Source organism: Cetorhinus maximus, chromosome 4, assembly GCF_964194155.1.
Source record: "Cetorhinus maximus chromosome 4, sCetMax3.hap1.1, whole genome shotgun sequence".
Taxonomy (NCBI): Eukaryota; Metazoa; Chordata; class Chondrichthyes; order Lamniformes; family Cetorhinidae; genus Cetorhinus; species Cetorhinus maximus.
In genome coordinates this window covers 177,497,525-177,517,592 of record NC_135882.1, presented here as the reverse complement: position 1 = coordinate 177,517,592, position 20,068 = coordinate 177,497,525, and the positions used below count along the sequence as shown (strand labels likewise).

At 52.0% G+C, this 20,068-nt stretch overlaps 2 protein-coding genes across 2 annotated transcripts in view; one reads left to right on the top strand and one right to left on the bottom strand.

Moving 5' to 3' along the window:
* LOC144680060 (chondroitin sulfate glucuronyltransferase-like) overlaps positions 1-20,068 on the top strand; it is a 111,851-nt gene that overhangs the window by 54,530 nt on the left and 37,253 nt on the right. The window lies entirely within an intron of this gene.
* smarcd3a (SWI/SNF related BAF chromatin remodeling complex subunit D3a) overlaps positions 6,296-20,068 on the bottom strand; it is a 66,677-nt gene continuing 52,904 nt past the window's right edge. Inside the window, exons 10-13 of the mRNA XM_078541195.1 lie at positions 17,527-17,662; positions 15,619-15,741; positions 12,957-13,058; positions 6,296-6,506 (exon numbers count right to left, since the gene is read on the bottom strand). Of these exons, the coding sequence (XP_078397321.1) occupies positions 6,453-6,506; positions 12,957-13,058; positions 15,619-15,741; positions 17,527-17,662 (415 nt within the window). The 3' untranslated portion in view covers positions 6,296-6,452. The remainder of the gene's footprint in view (positions 6,507-12,956; positions 13,059-15,618; positions 15,742-17,526; positions 17,663-20,068) is intronic.

Here is a 20,068-nt window from a genome sequence, read left to right as displayed (position 1 = left end):
ATAAAGTACCACTTGTGGCAAAGGTAAGGGTCCATGAAATTGTGGTTTTGTTAGGAAGATGTTTAGGGTGCAGAAAGTCTGTTCTCAGGGGTTCAAGATCGCTTGGAGTAGAAAGGTGAATAATAGTTTACAGGGATCTGTGTTGGAATAACTTACCACATATACGAATGGATCTCAATGTGAGGGAGTCATGTTGAAATTTGCTCAAGATCGCAGACTGGTGGGTATGAAAAATTGTGAAGATTGCGATAGACTTCAGGAGGACCTAGATAGGTTAGCTGGATTGTGTGGCTGATACAATTTAAGGAGGGCCTGCTCTCCTTGGCACCCCTGGTATGAGGAGAAGTGACCAGCAAGGGTTTAAAGTTTGGATCGCTCTCCATGGACTGCCGCAGGAAAGTGTGCAGACACACACACTGGGTGAGCTGTCTGAGATAGCCTCGACCTCCCATGTTTAAATCACAGTCTGACACTCAGCATCTAGGTGTATTGAGGGCTCCCCTCAATTAACAGTGGAATTACAACCTAGTTAAGAGTTGGCACCTTCTAAAGGGATAGGAAACGGAGTGAAGTTGGTCTTCAGGTCAAAACAAGTGATAGCAAATCACCAGCCTGTTTTATGCCCTGTCCTATTTTCATTCCCGTGGGTTCAGACAGGGTGTGGAACAGGCAACCCATTCGCTATTGTCCACTTTGTGCTACCATTGAATTTCAATCCTTCGCTTCCTGCCCTCCCACCCTACAGACCCCAGAAACGAACTGAGGTACTGCTGCAGTTTAATTGGCTATAACTGTACAGTTAATCGCAGAGAAGTGATGAGCTTCTCACTCCTTGGCCAGGCCAGGATCACCCAAACTTTTTAAAGGTGTTGATTTGAAGGGTAATTTGAAGCCTGTTGCAATTGCCCCCCATCCCCATGGGACAAGCCCTCTCCTCTTCAGTTCCAGTGGTGAATGAGGCTGACATTCTGGTACAGCGGACGTTGGGTTATGGACTCTGTCACATGGGGTTAATTTTGTTTCACGTGTCTATTGGCAGATGTGTGTTATTTTGGAGTTAAAACTCTTAAGCTTCAGACAGCTGGGGACAGTTGACAGGTGATAAGACAGTTTCCATATAAGCACCATCAAAGCTTATTTATTAAAGTTAGCGGCTTGTTTACAGAATGCGATCTCCACTTCTACAAAAAAAAGGAGTACCCTACTCCCCGCCCATCCCCCCCACCCTGCATCCTGTCCCATCCAAATTACCATACAAATTTTGATCAAACAAATTCACAGTTACAAATTCAAACATTGTACGCTGCAGATCTTGCACAATGCATTCAGCTAAAAAGCAACACTTAGCTTTATACAGTACAAACAAGACTGGGGTAAACATTCAGGCACTAAACGTGTGGAGGTCAACATACTGCATTTCAGAAAGATACTTGTTTGACAACAATAGGTAAACCAGCATAGGGGGTTCTCCATGATGCAGGAGGGCAAGTGCAGAGTTTGGCTTAGGGGTAGGAAGGAACCAGAAAGAGTTCCCAGAGGCAAGATGTCCGGATTTTATTTGATATTTGTGCACGTTAAGGTGTGGAATCTCTGCTGGGGAATCCTAGTGGCTCATCAAGTACAATGTGGTTGGAGAACAGTCGCTACTGCCTTTTGTCCTAAATATTGTGCGGTTCAGAGCACTCCCAACGTGACCAGTGTGACATTTATCTCATTTTCTAAACCAGCCAGCCATGGTCTCTGGCATGAACTTGGCTAGTGATGCAAAGCTCAGGGTAGCTTTGTGCTGATGGCCAAATTGACTTCATGTAAGATGTTTGGAGTGAGCAGTCAGTAGCTGGACTGGACCCCAGGTCACAAAGGTCTAAGCCCTTGCACCACTCGATCCCAATTTGACACAGCAAGGTTTCCTGTATCGTCGCTGGGCAGCTATCCTGGGATTCCCCACCTAACAACCATCGTGGGATCAATGGCTCCATTAGAGCTGTAACAGTTCAAGCGGATGGTCCACTGGTACCTTCTCAGGGAATAGAGTGATAGGCAATGAATGTTGGCCTTGCCAGTGACTTCCTGAGGAAATGCTAAGAGTTATTTTCTAATGGAGAGAAGGTGAGTCAAGAACAGAGACAAGTTGGTGAAATGGACAGACAAGTGGCAGCTGAAATTTGATGTAGTGAAGTGATTCACTATGGTAGGAAAAACACATAAAATAAAGGGTACAATTCTAAAGGGGGTGCAGGAGCAGAGGGACCTGGGTGTAGATGTGCAGAAGTCATTGAAAGTGGCACAGAACAGTTTGAGAAAGCATAGAATATCCTAGGCATTATTAATAGGATACAGTACAAAAACAAGGAGGTTATGTTAAACTTGTATAAAACCCTGGTTCAACCTCAGATATAGAGTATTGTGTCCAGGTCTAGGCAATGCACTTTAGGAAAGATGTGAAGGCATTGGAGAGAGTGCAGAAAAGATTCATGAGAATGGTTCCAGGGATGATGAACTTCAGTTACATGGATAGATTGGAGAAGTGGGACTCTTCCTTGGAGAAGAGGTTGAGAGGAGATTAAAGAGGTATTTAAAACTATGAGGGGCCTGGACAGAGTAGATAGGGAGAAACTTCCCACTTGTGAAAGCATCGAGAATGAGATGGCACAGATTGAAAGTCATTGGCAAGAGAAGCAATGGAGACATGAGAAGCTTTCTCGCGAGTGGTTAGGGTTTGGAATGTGTGCCTGCGAGGGTGGTGGAGGCAGGTTCAACTGAGGCTTTCAAGAGAGATTGGATTATGTGAAAAGGAAAAATGTGCAGAGCTGCAGGGAGGTTAGCACTTGGTGCATTGCTCATTTTTTCCCCCAGTTTTCATGGTGGCAGCCCACAGGTTACCAGGTTTATTCAATTCAGGTTATCCTGGCTGGAGTTGAATTTGTGACCCTTTGGGTCACTTGTCAAAGACCAGGCGCATTTGGCTGGGAGTTAGACTGGAGGCAGAGTGCAATGTTTCCATACCTGGGCTCAGAGTGGAGGTGCGTTGGCTCAGGGACATTCCAGACTTTCTCATTGCATCTGGTATCCAGTATATCTCGAACACGGAAAACTGATGTTGTCAAGGGTGCTGGGATCACTCGAACGGGTTCAGCGCCAGAGATTGTGCAGAGGTTAAACAGACACCCCTCCCACCAGCTCCCCTCCCAGTGCAAGCGGCAGATCCTGTATCATTTCACCAGCACCTCTAATGACCCGATGAGCCTAGGAGGTCCCGGGTTCTTAGGCTTAATCCCTGCCTGGCCAGAGCTAACCATCTTGGGGCATCTGGGCACTGTTAGGGATGGACCTTAAGCTCCTCTAGGGACTCAGAGGAGATAGAATAATTTTTAAAAAATCAACTTCTTGCCCCTTGTCAAAAAAGTCCATGTTCCAATGGCAGGAGAAGAGAATTGAGTGAAGATCCCTCTGAAATGCTTACCAGTACCCTAGGCTCACACAGATATAAGATGGTTTACAAAGAACCAGTCGGAAGAATTCTTTTACACGGCGAGCTGTGATCTGGAACGCGCTGTCTGAGAGAGCAGAGGAAGCAGATTCAATCGCCATTTTCAAAAGGGAATTGGATAAATACTTTAAAAAGGAGAAATCGGCAGGGAAAGAGCAGGGAGTGGAACTAATTGGATAGATCTTCCAAAGAGCCAGCACAGATATGATGGGCTGAATGTCCTCCTCCTGTGCTGTAAGATCCCGGGACTTTGAATTAGCCACTTGGATAAACTGCCAACTGGTGTCTGCTGCTGTAACCCAACAGGGAGCAAAACAAAAATAGGATGGAGTTTGTTACTACACTTGTGTTTTTATTAAAATTCTTTTTGGACGAGATGTGGGTGTCACTGGAAGGGCCAGTATTTGTAACCCATCCCTAATTGCCCTTGAACTGAGTGACTTGCTAGGCCATTTCAGAGAGCCAACCACATTGATGCTTCTAACATCCATTGGTAGTGATCAGAGAATCAGCCAACACAGACCAATACAGCAATACACTGACGTGACAACCTAGAATCAGCACAGTCACACCAGTGACTGCAAACTATACTGAACGTCAAGGTGTCTGACATGGCTAATAAATTCACCCCAACGCTGCTTAAACTTTCTCAATTCCTGGGCTTCAAATCTCTTCAACTTCAATCAACCTCTGAAAGGAGCAAAGATCAAAACTTATTACGTTGCCTCTACATATTATAGACATTTATCCATGGTGACATGGCAAAGTCCCTCAGCGAGCAGATTGATTCTGTACTTGCAGAGGTCTGGCTTTGTCAGGCTGGGTGGAGCCACAGCTGGATCAGCAGCTACTGAGTCCTGAGCACATGGCAGTGTCAGTGACAGGTACAGCACGGGGTTAGATACCGATTAAATCCCCCTCTACACTGTCCCCATCAAACACTCCCAGGACAGGTACAGCATGGGGTTAGATACCGAGTAAATCCCCCTCTATACTATCCCCATCAAACACTCCCAGGACAGGTACAGCACGGGGTTAGATACAGAGTAAATCCCCCTCTACACCGTCCCCACAAAACACTCCCAGGACAGGTACAGCACGGAGTTAGATACAGAGTAAAGCTCCCTCTACACTGTCCCCATCAAACACTCCCAGGACAGGTACAGCACGGGGTTAGATACAGAGAAAAGCTCCCTCTACACTGTCCCCATCAAACACTCCCAGGACAGGTACAGCACGGGGTTAGATACAGAGTAAAGCTCCCTCTACACCGTCCCCATCAAACTCTCCCAGGACAGGTACAGCACGGGGTTAGATACAGAGTAAAGCTCCCTCTACACCGTCCCCATCAAACTCTCCCAGGACAGGTACAGCACGGGGTTAGATACAGAGTAAAGCTCCCTCTACACTGTCCCCACCAAACACTCCCAGGACAGGTACAGCACGGGGTTAGGTACCAAGTAAATCCCCCTCTATACTGTCCCCACCAAACACTCCCAGGGCAGGTACAGCACGGGGTTAGATACAGAGTAAAGCTCCCTCTGTTGCTATAGGAATTGTTGGATCAAATGGTCCAGGTTGATCTAATTCCCCTTCTACTATCCTGATCCATCAATAATGGAGTTGGTGACTAACCACAGCGTTCAAACTTGATCATGAAGTGAAGAAATCGAGTGTGTACCTTCTACAAGATGCACTACAGCAACTCGCCAAGCCTCCTTCGACAGCACCTTCCAAACCCATGACCACTGCCATCTAGAAGGACAAGGGCAGCAGATAGATGGGAACACCACCACCTGGAAGTTCCCCTCCAAGCCACACACCATCCTGACTTGGAAATATATCGCCGTTCCTTTACTGTCACTGGGTCAAAATCCTGGAACTCCCTCCCTAACAGCACTGTGGGTGTACCTACACCACATGGACTGCAGCAGTTTAAGAAGGCAGCTCACCACCACCTTCTCAAGGGCAACTAGGGATGGGCAATAAATGCTGGATGAGCCAGTGTTGCCCTCATCCCAGGAATGAATAAAAAAAAATGTTAAAAAAATATGCTCCAGCGACTCTGCACCTGTGGAGTGAGATTGCTAATTCACCGATCTCGATGTGCTTTCACCATTTGTCACTTGGAACTGGATGAAGACGATAGAGATTCAATTCACCGAGGACACAGGGAAATACCCACGTCAGGGATGGTGTCACTCCAACCCTCAGTTGGATTCTAGCCTAGAGTCTTAAGTCACAAACTATCCAACATTGTCGGTTCATTGAGTGATTGTGTGTGGATAAACCTTTGCGTTTTGGGGTCCAGTGGCAGCGCAGTGTGATTGGTTACAGCAAAATGGTTTCCAAGGCAACAGCGTGTGTAGAGCCAGCAATGAGCTGGTCAAGGATGGAACACCTTCCAGTCGCTGGTTGTACCGCACAAGTTTCCCCATGTTAGAAAAGCATAACATTCTCCTACATGGGTTGGTGCACCATTGTTAATGCTACAAGATGCCTTCACCTTCTCTCTCCCTAGGCCCTGCTCTGTTGTAAAGGAATTGCCGAGCCTGGTACAGGGCTGAACAGTCCAGGCTCCCAGCAGGAACCCAGGTTGGCGTCAGCCGTGGGACCAGCTCCCAGGCTTTGCCGCTGACTCCGGGGGAAGAATATTGGATCAAACCGGGTCTGGAAGCTAAACGTGGGCCAAATGGGTAACTGACAAGATGCTCGCTGGTCTGGGCTCGCAGGTGAAGACTGGTGTCGGGAGTAAGTGTGAAACCAGACCCCAACTGGAGTCTGGATTAGTGTGGAGTTGGGCGGGGGTGGGGGGTTGGTCCGGGTGGACGCATTGAGAGAAGTTGGAAAAACAAACGAGAGAGGAAGGAAGAGGAAGATGTTTTGAGGTCTGTGACACAGGGTGTTTGTAACAGTTTAATGGGTGGCAGTGTAGTGTCTGTTCCAGTGGAAACGATTGGCTTTAGGTGTTGCGCACTCCCATGGCCTGTTCCAGTTCCTGTCTTCGCTGCTGTATCTAAGGAAGGAAATGGAAACTCATTAGAAAGAAGGAACTTGCATTTCCTGAACGTCTTTCACCGCCTCAGTGCCTCCCAACGCGCTTCACAGGCAATCGAGTACTTCTGAGGGGAAGTCACTGTTGTAGCAAACATAGCAAGCGGCCAACTGTGCACAGCAAGATCCCACAAAGATCATGAGCAGATAATTTCTGTTGATGTTGGTTGAGAGATGAATATTAAGTCCTGAACACTGGGCAAACTGCTCTGCCCTTCAAACCTGGGATGGGAGGGATTATTTTAGGAGGAAAGGGTGAACGGGTTGGGCCTCTATCCACTGGAATTTAGAAGAGTGAGAGGTGATCTTATTGAAACAATTGAGACCCTGAGGGGACTTGACAGGGTGGATGCTGAGAGGGTGTTTCCCCTTGTGGGAGAGACTAGAAATAGGGAGCACAGTTTAAAGAGAAGGGGTCTCCCATTTACAATGGAGATGAGGAGGAATTACTTCTCAGAGGGTTGTTAGTCTGTGGAATTCTCTCCCCCCAGAGAGCAGTGGAGACCGGGTCATTGAATATATTCAAGGCCGAGTTAGACAGATTTTTGACTGACCGAGGAGTGAAGGATTATGGGAAACAGGCAGGGAATTGGAGTTGAGACGACAAATCAGATCAACCGGGATCTTATTGAACAGCGAAATGGGCTGGAGAGGCTGAATGGTGAACTCCGCTCCAACTCCCTTTCCTTACGTTTTGATGTAGTAGCCAAGTGATATTGCACATCTGCACAAGGACATACGGGACCTTGGGTTAACGTCTTATCTAAAAGATAGGACCTCCAACACTGCAGTGTTCTTTCAGTATTACCTTCCGACAGTGCAGCACTCCCTCAGTCCTGACCCTCTGACAGTGCAGCACTCCCTCAGTCCTGACCCTCTGACAGTGCATCATTCCCTCAGTACTGACCTTCCGACAGTGCTGCACTCCCTCAGTCCTGACCCTCCGACAGTGCAGCACTCCCTCAGTACTGACCCTCCGACAGTGCAGCACTCCCTCAATCCTGACCCTCTGACAGTGCATCATTCCCTCAGTACTGACCCTCCGACAGTGCAGCACTCCCTCAGTACTGACCCTCTGACAGTGCAGCACTCCCTCAGCGCTGACCCTCTGACAGTGCAGCACTCCCTCAGTACTGACCCTCCGACAGTGCAGCACTCCCTCAGTACTGACCCTCTGACAGTGCAGCACTCCCTCAGTACTGACCCTCTGACAGTGCAGCACTCCCTCAGTACTGACCCTCCGACAGTGCAGCACTCCCTCAGTACTGACCCTCTGACAGTGCAGCACTCCCTCAGTACTGACCCTCTGACAGTGCAGCACTCCCTCAGTACTGACCCTCTGACAGTGCAGCACTCCCTCAGTACTGACCCTCTGACAGTGCAGCACTCCCTCAGTACTGACCCTCCGACAGTGCAGCACTCCCTCAGTACTGACCCTCTGACAGTGCAGCACTCCCTCAGTACTGACCCTCCGACAGTGCAGCACTCCCTCAGTACTGACCCTCCGACAGTGCAGCACTCCCTCAGTCCTGACCCTGACAGTGCAGCACTCCCTCAGTACTGACCCTCTGACAGTGCAGCACTCCCTCAGTACTGACCCTCTGACAGTGCAGCACTCCCTCAGTACTGACCCTCCGACAGTGCAGCACTCCCTCAGTCCTGACCCTGACAGTGCAGCACTCCCTCAGTCCTGATCCTCTGACAGTGCAGCACTCCCTCAGTACTGACCCTCCGACAGTGCAGCACTCCCTCAGTACTGACCCTCCGACAGTGCAGCACTCCCTCAGTACTGACCCTCCGACAGTGCAGCACTCCCTCAGTACTGACCCTCCGACAGTGCAGCACTCCCTCAGTCCTGACCCTCCGACAGTGCTGCACTATCTCAGTGCTGACCCTCCAACAGTGCAGCACTCCCTCAGTACTGACCCTCCGACAGTGCAGCACTCTCTCAGTACTGACCCTCCGACAGTGCAGCACTCCCTCAGTACTGACCCTCCGACAGTGCAGCACTCCCTCAGTACTGACCCTCCGACAGTGCAGCAATCCCTCAGTACTGACCCTCTGACAGCGCAGCACTCCCTCAGTACTGACCCTCCGACAGTGCTGCACTCCCTCAGTACCGACCCTCCAACAGTGCTGCACTCCCTCAGTACTGACCCTCCGACAATGCTGCACTCCCTCAGTACCGACCCTCTGACAGTGCAGCACTCCCTCAGTACTGACCCTCCGACAGTGCAGCACTCCCTCAGTCCTGACCCTCTGACAGTGCTGCACTATCTCAGTGCTGACCCTCCAACAGTGCTGCACTCCCTCAGTACTGACCCTCCGACGATGCTGCACTCCCTCAGTACCGACCCTCCGACAGTGCTGCACTCCCTCAGTACTGACCCTCCCACAGTGCAGCACTCCCTCAGTACCGACCCTCCGACAGTGCAGCACTCCCTCAGTACCGACCCTCCGACAGTGCAGCACTCCCTCAGTACTGACCCTCCGACAGTGCAGCACTCCCTCAGTACCGACCCTCCGACAGTGCAGCACTCCCTCAGTACTGACCCTCCCACAGTGCAGCACTCCCTCAGTACCGACCCTCCGACAGTGCTGCACTGCCTCAGTACCGACCCGACCCTCTGACAGTGCAGCACTCCCTCAGTACCGACCCTCTGACAGTGCAGCACTCCCTCAGTACTGACCCTCCGACAGTGCAGCACTCCCTCAGTACCGACCCTCTGACAGTGCAGCACTCCCTCAGTACTGACCCTCCGACAGTGCAGCACTCCCTCAGTACTGACCCTCCCACAGTGCAGCACTCCCTCAGTACCGACCCTCCGACAGTGCAGCACTCCCTCAGTACCGACCCTCCGACAGTGCAGCACTCCCTCAGTACTGACCCTCCGACAGTGCAGCACTCCCTCAGTACCGACCCTCCGACAGTGCAGCACTCCCTCAGTACTGACCCTCCGACAGTGCTGCACTGCCTCAGTACCGACCCGACCCTCTGACAGTGCAGCACTCCCTCAGTACCGACCCTCTGACAGTGCTGCACTCCCTCAGTACCATGCAAGCTGGGGATAAGTTCAAATCTCTGTTGTGGAATTTGAAGCTGTAACTTTCTGACACAGATGGGTGATTGTTAGAATCTCCGAATCCTCGGAGATTTGCACTGGATTTCTGATATTTACGATTTATCCTTCAATTCTCTCTCAAATAACTTTTCAGTCCAATTTCTTAGAAATCATTCTTGATTTGGGGTAGCTCTGTGTGAAAGCCGGTATTTATTGCCGATCTGTATTTGCTGTGAGAAGCTGCTGCTGAGTCACAGTCACCGGGGGTCAGCCTGGTACAGCGGAGAGTCTTGGATGGGTCATTCCGGGGCCAACTAACATGCAGCCAGTGTGGGCTCGGTCCGGAGTCAGACCGGGAAGGACGGCCAATTTCCTTCCCTAAAGGACAATGAGTGAAGGGTTTGGGATTTTAATTCCAGTCTGTAGTTTCAGAGGCAATTTCAATAATCCCAGAATCTTTATCCCTCTGCAATTTGTTTAAAAACTTCTTTCAAAATTCCTCATTTAACTGTCAACATCCGGGATTAATCAACATAAAAATCAACCCCCCCCCGTACACTAACCCCCCCCCCCGTACACTAACCCCCCCCCCGTACACTAACCCCCCCCCGTACACTAACCCCCCCCGTACACTAACCCCCCCCCCCCCCCGTACACTAACCCCCCCCCCGTACACTAACCCCCCCCCGTACACTAACCCCCCCCCCCCCGTACACTAACCCCCCCCCGTACACTAACCCCCCCCCCGTACACTAACCCCCCCCCCCGTACACTAACCCCCCCCCCCGTACACTAACCCCCCCCCGTACACTAACCCCCCCCCCCGTACACTAACCCCCCCCCGTACACTAACCCCCCCCCGTACACTAACCCCCCCCCCCCGTACACTAACCCCCCCCCCGTACACTAACCCCCCCCCCCGTACACTAACCCCCCCCCCGTACACTAACCCCCCCCCCCGTACACTAACCCCCCCCCGTACACTAACCCCCCCCCGTACACTAACCCCCCCCCGTACACTAACCCCCCCCCGTACACTAACCCCCCCCCGTACACTAACCCCCCCCCCGTACACTAACCCCCCCCCCCGTACACTAACCCCCCCCCCGTACACTAACCCCCCCCCGTACACTAACCCCCCCCCGTACACTAACCCCCCCCCCGTACACTAACCCCCCCCGTACACTAACCCCCCCCCCCCCCCCCGTACACTAACCCCCCCCCCGTACACTAACCCCCCCCCCGTACACTAACCCCCCCCCCCGTACACTAACCCCCCCCCCCCCGTACACTAACCCCCCCCCCGTACACTAACCCCCCCCCGTACACTAACCCCCCCCCCCCCCCCGTACACTAACCCCCCCCCCGTACACTAACCCCCCCCCCCCCCGTACACTAACCCCCCCCCCGTACACTAACCCCCCCCCCCGTACACTAACCCCCCCCCGTACACTAACCCCCCCCCCCCCCGTACACTAACCCCCCCCCGTACACTAACCCCCCCCCCCCCCCCGTACACTAACCCCCCCCCGTACACTAACCCCCCCCCCCCCCGTACACTAACCCCCCCCCGTACACTAACCCCCCCCCGTACACTAACCCCCCCCGTACACTAACCCCCCCCCGTACACTAACCCCCCCCCCGTACACTAACCCCCCCCGTACACTAACCCCCCCCCCGTACACTAACCCCCCCCCCGTACACTAACCCCCCCCCCGTACACTAACCCCCCCCCGTACACTAACCCCCCCCCCCGTACACTAACCCCCCCCGTACACTAACCCCCCCCCCGTACACTAACCCCCCCCCCGTACACTAACCCCCCCCCCGTACACTAACCCCCCCCCCGTACACTAACCCCCCCCGTACACTAACCCCCCCCCCGTACACTAACCCCCCCCGTACACTAACCCCCCCCCCGTACACTAACCCCCCCCCCGTACACTAACCCCCCCCCCGTACACTAACCCCCCCCCGTACACTAACCCCCCCCCCGTACACTAACCCCCCCCCCGTACACTAACCCCCCCCCGTACACTAACCCCCCCCCCCCCCGTACACTAACCCCCCCCCCGTACACTAACCCCCCCCCGTACACTAACCCCCCCCCCGTACACTAACCCCCCCCCCCCGTACACTAACGCCCCCCCCCCCGTACACTAACCCCCCCCCCGTACACTAACCCCCCCCCCCCCCGTACACTAACCCCCCCCCCGTACACTAACCCCCCCCCCCGTACACTAACCCCCCCCCCGTACACTAACCCCCCCCCCCCCGTACACTAACCCCCCCCCCCCGTACACTAACCCCCCCCCCCCGTACACTAACCCCCCCCCCCCGTACACTAACCCCCCCCCCCCCGTACACTAACCCCCCCCCGTACACTAACCCCCCCCCCCCGTACACTAACCCCCCCCCCCCCGTACACTAACCCCCCCCCCCCGTACACTAACCCCCCCCCGTACACTAACCCCCCCCCCGTACACTAACCCCCCCCCCGTACACTAACCCCCCCCCCCCCGTACACTAACCCCCCCCCCGTACACTAACCCCCCCCCCCGTACACTAACCCCCCCCGTACACTAACCCCCCCCCCCCCGTACACTAACCCCCCCCCCGTACACTAACCCCCCCCGTACACTAACCCCCCCCCCGTACACTAACCCCCCCCCCGTACACTAACCCCCCCCCGTACACTAACCCCCCCCCCCCCGTACACTAACCCCCCCCCCCCGTACACTAACCCCCCCCCGTACACTAACCCCCCCCCCGTACACTAACCCCCCCCCCCGTACACTAACCCCCCCCCGTACACTAACCCCCCCCCCCCGTACACTAACCCCCCCCCCCGTACACTAACCCCCCCCCCCGTACACTAACCCCCCCCGTACACTAACCCCCCCCCCGTACACTAACCCCCCCCCCGTACACTAACCCCCCCCCCCCGTACACTAACCCCCCCCCCCGTACACTAACCCCCCCCCGTACACTAACCCCCCCCCCGTACACTAACCCCCCCCCCGTACACTAACCCCCCCCCCCGTACACTAACCCCACCCCCCGTACACTAACCCCGCCCCGTACACTAACCCCCCCCCCGTACACTAACCCCCCCCCCGTACACTAACCCCCCCCCCGTACCCTATTGATTATGGGTGTGGGGGGGGTACACAATCCTCAGGCTGGGTTGTTCCCCCTCTCTGGGCTGTGCCAGGCCGCAGGGTAAACACATTTCCACCTGGATTGGCCCCTGGAACCCATCCCAGTTGTTGCTGAGAGGAGTGTTTTGTGCGGAGACGGGGAGGTGGGACACAGTCTGGTTGGGTTCGGCCTGTTGAGTGATAGTCACCTTGCAGTAGAAATATCTGCTGACAGCTTCCTGGGACCAGGGCTGTTGGTAGAAGGTAGCTCGTCGCTCTTCTTCCGGGTTTCCAACCACATCTGTCATTATCTGTCAAAACATTTGTATATTTAATTCCCGAGGGTCAAAAGCAAACCTTCTAGTCCATTCGGCCCATCGAGCCTGCCCCGCCATTCAATCATGGCTGATCATCTATCGCAATTCCTTTTGTCTCTGTTTTCCCTCTATCCCTCGATGTCATTAGAGTATCTCCCTCTCCTCTCCCAAAATATATTGATGCAGATTCCGGCCTCTCCTCTCTTCCTCTGATCTGGCTAACCTTCTCCTTACTATACTAGGAGCAGAGGAATACATTCAACCCCTCCAACCTATTCCATCATTCAGTTAGGTCATGGCACATCTGGATCTCAACTCCCCCTGTTTGCCTCGGTTTACAGACCTTTAATACTCATGCCCAACGAAAAACCTACCTCACGTGTTGAAATTTCCATTTGACTCCCAGCCTCAACAGCTTTTCGGGGGGCAAAATTCCAGGTTGCCATTGCCCTTCCTGTGATGAATAATGCTATCACCGGCTTAGCTCTAATTTTAAGGTTTTGCCCCCTTGTCCTGGACCCCACTCCACCCACCAGAGGAAACAGATTCTCTCTATCAGCTCCTTTAATCTTAAACATCTCAACTGTAGCTGCAATCTCTGTCCCTTGGCTGATTGCCCACTTCCCTCTTCCATTCACCCCAACCTGCCTTCAGCCAGGGTGTTCCCACTTTGAGGAATTCTCCTTGCCTTCCTGAGCCTCCTAGACCTGTTTCCATTTGGCTGTGCCTTCACTCATTTCCCTCCCTCCTCTCCCTCTCCCTCCCGCTCTCTGCCCACTCTATGCCATGCTTGACACTCAGAGACATTCGCCCATTACAAGGAGATCGACATAAATCTTAGGCAACTTCTGGAAAGCCAGAAAGAGAAACTCTTCACTGGACACCAAGTACAGGACCATCAGAAAGCAGCACAGGCCATTCAGCCCATCCAACATAGACATATACATTTCCTCTCCAATGACCGGAGAGATTTTCCCAAGGATTATTCACTTGGTCTGAAATGTCTCTGCTTTTCTGTTTGTCCCTTGGACCCGAGTCAAGTTCATAAAATCATTGAATGATTACAGCACAGAAGGAGGCCATTCAGCCCATTGTGCTTCTGCTAGCTCTCTGCAAGAGCAGCTCAGCTATTCCCACTCCCCCACCTTTTCCCTGTTAACCCTGCAAATGATTTCTCTTGAGATAATTTTCCAATTCTCTTTTGAAACCCACAATTGATCCTGTCTCCACCACAGACTCAGGCAGTGCATTCCAGACCCTAACCACTAACTGCATAAAGAAGTCTTTCCTCATGTCAACTCTGCATGTTGCCTTAAATCTGTGCTCTCTGATTCTCAACCCTTCTGCTAATGGGAACAGTTTCTCCCTGTCTACTCTGTCAGTACCCCTCAGGATTTTGAATCCCTCTATCAAATCTCCTCTCCATCTTCCTTTCTCCAAGGAGAACAGTCCCAACTTCTCCAATTTAACCATCTGGAATCATTCTCGTGAATCTTTTCCGCACTCTCTCCAATGCCTTCACATCCTTCCTAAAGTGCGGCACTCAGAACTGGATGCAACGCTCCAGCTGAGGCCAAACCTCCCTGCTCTTGTACTCTATGCCCCTATTAACAAAGCCCAGGATACCGTGTACTTTATTAACCACGTTCTCAACCTGTCTTGTCACCTTCAATGACTTACACACAGAGACACCCAGGTCTCTCTACTTCTGACCCCATTTAGAGTTTCTCCCTTTATCTTATACTGTCTCTCCATGTTTCCCCCTACCATGAATCACTTCACCTTTCTCTGCATTGAACCTCACCTGCCTGCCCATTCCACCAACCTGCCTATGTCCTTTCGAAGTCAATCGCTCTCCTCCTCACAGTTCACAATAACTTCCACGTTTTTGTGCCATCTGCAAGTTTTGAAACTGTGCCCTTGTTTGTTCCCAAGTCTGGGTCATGAATATATATCGGGTAAAGCAGGGGTCCTAATACTGACCGCTGGGGAACCCCACTATGTATCTCCCTCCGAAATGCAGCCATTCACAACTATTCTCTGTTTCCTGTCACTTTGCAAAGTTGGTATCAATGCTGCCTCCGATGCTTCTATTCCACAACATCAGCTTTGCTGACAAGCCTGTTATGTTGGTCTATGTACACCACAAACAAACAAACACTATCATCAACTCCCTCTGTTAGCTCATCAAAAAAACTCCAGCAAGTTAGTTAAACAGGATTTGCTCTTAACAAATCGGTGCTGACTTTCCTTAATTGTCCACGTTTGTCCAAGTGACCATTAGTTTTGCTCCGGATTATTGTTTCTAGAAGCTTTCCCACCACAGAGGTTAAACTGACTGGTCTCTCCTTACACCTTCTTCTGAACAAGGGTGTAAACGTTTGCGATGCTCCTGTCCTCTGGCACCAGCCCTGTGTCTGAGGAGGATTAGAAGATTTTTGCCCAGCCCTTCACAATTTCCACCCACGTTTTCCCCAGCGTTTGACTCAGTGTGTGAGGTCAACCTTTCCTATCCTCCTTGGTGTGAACGCAAACTCAGAACGAAACTTCCTACCTTCAGATCCCGACTCTGGGATCTCAGCCAGCCCTGGATGTAACCCTTTGGATCCTTGGAGAAACTCAGCATAAAATCTCTCTGAATCTTCAGCTGGTTGATCGATTCAATTGTTTCATGGATCTGAGGGCGACAAGACACAACAATGAGGAACAACCCTGCCTGGGATTCCTTGGAGCAGCTCAGTGGGTCTCCTGGTGACTTCCCACTTTCAATCATCATGTTTGTGGCCTGTTTGGAGTCGTGACCCTCCCTGAATTATCTGTGCTCAAATTCAACATTAATCTTTTCAGTACCCATCGTGCGTTCCTTCATTCCTGCTCTCTCGGTGTGGCTCCCATTCCCGACATTGTTCCTGCTCCTGGCTCTGCAGGAAACACTGATTCCCACACCCACTCTATTCCCAGGTGCCCCTCTCTCCCCTGACCACCCCCCACAACCACCACCACCACGGCCACACCCCCTGAACAATGCCCTAGTCTCCCTCTTCTTCATCTCCTCAAGATCAAATTCATCAGCTTTTTTTTAATCATTTGCTGGCTGGGCCAGCATTTATTGCCCATCCCTAGTTGCCCTTGAGAAGGTGGTGGTGAGCTGCCTTCTTGAACTGCTGCAGTCCATGTAGTGTAGGTACACCCACAGTGCTGTTAGGGAGGGAGTTTCAGGATTCTGACCCAGTGACAGTGAAGGAACGGTGATAAATTTCCAAGTCAGGATGGTGAGTGTCTTGGAGGGGAACTTCCAGGTGGTGGTGTTCCCATCTATCTGCTGCCCTTGTCCTTCTAGATGGTAGTGGTCATGGATTTGGAAGGTGCTGTCTGAGGAGTCTTGGTGAGCTTCTGCAGTGAATGGTACACACTGCTGCTACTGTGCGTCGGTGGCGGAGGGAGTGAATGTTGAAGGTGGTGGACGGGCTGCTGATCAAGCGGGATTCTTTGTCCTGGATGGTGTCAAGTTTCTTAGTGTCATAATGTCAGAGTCATTACAGCACCAAAGGAAGCCATTCAGCCCATCATTCCATGCTGGCTCTCTGTAGTGGCTGGGCCAGTTCAAGGGATCTTACAATGGGCCTCAATACCCCAACCCTGACCCAGGCCCCCAACTTGACATCAACCCCACCCCTAACTCTAACCCTAGCCCTGACCCTGACCCTGACTCCAGCACCAGGACTGGACAAGGGAAGAAACAAATATGAGCCATTCCTGACTCTTATTTACATTTCAGTGAGTTCTGCCAGGATCAAAATGGGAATCTGAATGGGAGTGGGTGTGAGTAACCCCGGGGAAGTGTTGTGTGTGAGCGTGAATGAGTGTATGTCAATGTTTGTGTGTTTGCAGGCACACATGTGTGTGCATGTGCATTGCGTGTGTGTGTACGCGTGTGTTGTGTGTGCATGTGTTGTGTGTGCGTGTTCTGTGCATGTCGTGTGTGTGTTTGCTCAGGCTTGTGCTGCATCCCATGGCCAAACAGCTTGCTATAGTATTAGGGTGTTCAGGACTGAAAGGGTTACTGTGGGGTTGGAGGGAAAGTTATCACCCACATGATGATGTAAAGGGACCACATGACTAGCTGTAGTCTGAATGGAGATAGCTCATGGTTTGGGCTGTATATCTACATCGTTATCTTCATCAATAACTAGTTACTGTTCAAACCTGGTGCCTCTGAACCTCTCTACCTTAGACAACCACTTGCCATTGCTCAGAGTCAGTGTTCACACATGAAGGATGGTCCGGATCAGGATTAGAAACAGAGTCAAGGCTGATTCTAATCTGCTCCTTCTTTATTGCCTCAATACAGCCTTGATGTTGGTGAAATATCGACTCACACAGACGGGACTTTACCAAACTGCAGCAATCAGATTCCAACCTGCCACCCTAACAGCCCAGGGTTTCTAATTAAATGCAGTACCTTGTTATCGAGCGCAGCGATCTCCTGCTGATTGGCTGTTGACAGGAGGAAGCTGCTCATCTGACCTTTCAAGGGGTCGTCAACTTCCACATCAATATCATAACAGGCGGTCTTCTTCTGGTCATTAGGATCCACACTGTGTGCAAACAACAGCATAAAGAAGTCACAACCAGAGAACAAGGAGGATTCACTCCTGACAGTGACCGTGTGTCTCAGTGTCAGCTCCTGTACAGTCCGTGTGTGTGTCTCAGTGTCAGCTCCTGTATGGTCCGTGTGTGTCTCAGTGTCAGCTCCTGTACAGTCCGTGTGTGTGTCTCAGTGTCAGTTCCTGTACGGTCTGTGTGTGTCTCAGTGTCAGCTCCTGTACAGTCCGTGTGTGTGTCTCAGTGTCAGCTCCTGTACAGTCCGTGTGTGTCTCAGTGTCAGCTCCTGTACAGTCCGTGTGTGTCTCAGTGTCAGCTCCTGTACAGTCCGTGTGTGTCTCAGTGTCAGCTCCTGTACTGTCCGTGTGTGTCTCAGTGTCAGCTCCTGTACAGTCCGTGTGTGTGTCTCAGTGTCAGCTCCTGTACGGTCTGTGCGGCCGCAGTGTGAATACGGTACCCGGAGTGAGGAACCAGTGAGGGAGCGGTGTGGCGGGCGATTCTGAGACTGCCCGCTAACGAGATTCGTTTCCTGGGGCTGTATAATTAATGAGGTGGGAAGAGTTCGATATGTTGCAAAAATCCCCCATTGTGGCCGACGGGTAAAACATCTATTTTCACACCTTCTACCACACAGTGAAAATCAGGAAAATCTCTCAATGCTGCAGCCCATGGACTCATGGTCCTGGAAGCCAAGAAGAGCTCAGTGACTGGTCACTGGAATGCCTCTCGGAGGCCCTCGTGATGTCCTCTACCCCACCTCTGGCTGCAGGACGGGCAGCAGCATCATCAACCCAGCAAGGCAGGCAGTGCCAGCAGGAATCAGTGCCAATGTTGCACAGGAGAGGTTGGCCATCCAGTGCAGATAGAGGGTGAATGGTCTCATCCACACAGCCAGGGTAAGGCAACCATCTCATCAACTCTAAACTCACACACTCACAAACCCATCACACATTCACTGGCATCTCACTCACTCCCAGCTCGAGGGACACCACCATTCACTCTCTCACACACACCCTCACACCTCCATCTGGCCTCATCTCCTCTGGAGACTGCCTCCTCAGCCCTCACCATCTTGAGTCTACTTGCACAGATCAACATGTGCCCCACACACACTCCCTGGGATACCCTCCTTCCCCAGTACAGCCCTCACCCTGCAGCCTCTTCCCTGGCCTGAGGCCTCTTCTCCCCCTTCCCCAAGCAGAGGTACATATGTACAAAGCAAGAGGGTAGCCAGGGAAAGGGTAGGCCCACTCAGGGAGAGAGGTGGGAATCTGTGTGTGGAGCCAGAAGAAATGGGAGAGATACTAAATGAGTACTTCTCATCAGTATTCACCAAAGAGAAGGACTTAGCGGTCGATTTGTCTAGGGAAGAGTGTGTAGATAACCTGGATCATGTTGAGATCAAAAAAAGAGGAGGTGTTAGGCGTCTTGAAGAATATTAAGGTGGATAAGTCCCCTGGGCCAGATGGGATCTACCCCAGAGTACTGAGGGAGGCAAGGGAGGAGATTGCTGGGGCCTTGACAGGAATCTTTGCATCCTCGATGGCTACGGGTGAGGTCCCAGAGGACTGGAGAATGGCCAATGTTATTCCACTGTTTAAGAAGGGTAGCAGGGATAATCCAGGAAATTACAGGCCAATGAGCCTTACGTCAGTGGTAGGGAAATTATTGGAGAAGATTCTTTGTGACAGGATTTACTACCATTTGGAAGCAAATGGGCTTATTAGTGAGAGGCAGCATGGTTTTGTGAAGGGGAGGTCGTGTCTCACTAACTTGATCGAGTTTTTCGAGGAAGTGACAAAGATGATCGACGATGGAAGGGCAGTGGATGTTATATACATGGATTTCAGTAAGGCCTTTGACAAGGTCCCTCATGGCAGACTGGTACAGAAGATAAAGTCGCACGGGATCAGAGGTGAGCTGGCAAGATGGATACAGAATTGGCTTGGTCATAGAAGACAGAGGGTAGCAGTGGAAGGGTGCTTTTCTGAATGGAGAGCTGTGACTAGTGGAGTTCTGCCCGGATCAGTGCTGGGACCTTTGCTGTTTGTAGTATACATAAATGATTTGGAGGAAAATGTAACTGGGCTAATTAGTAAGTTTGCAGACGACACTAAGGTTGGAGGAGTTGCAGATAGTGAAGAGGATTGTCAAAGGATACAACGGGATATAGATCGGTTGGAGACTTGGGCGGAGAAATGGCAGATGGAGTTTAATCCGGACAAATGCGAGGTAATGCATTTTGGAAGGTCTAATACAGGCAGGAATTATACAGTAAATGGCAGAACCCTTAAGTGCATTGACGGGCAGAGGGATCTGGGTGTACAGGTCCACAGGTCACTGAAAGTGGCAACGCAGGTGGATAAGGTAGTCAGGAAGGCATATGGCATACTTGCCTT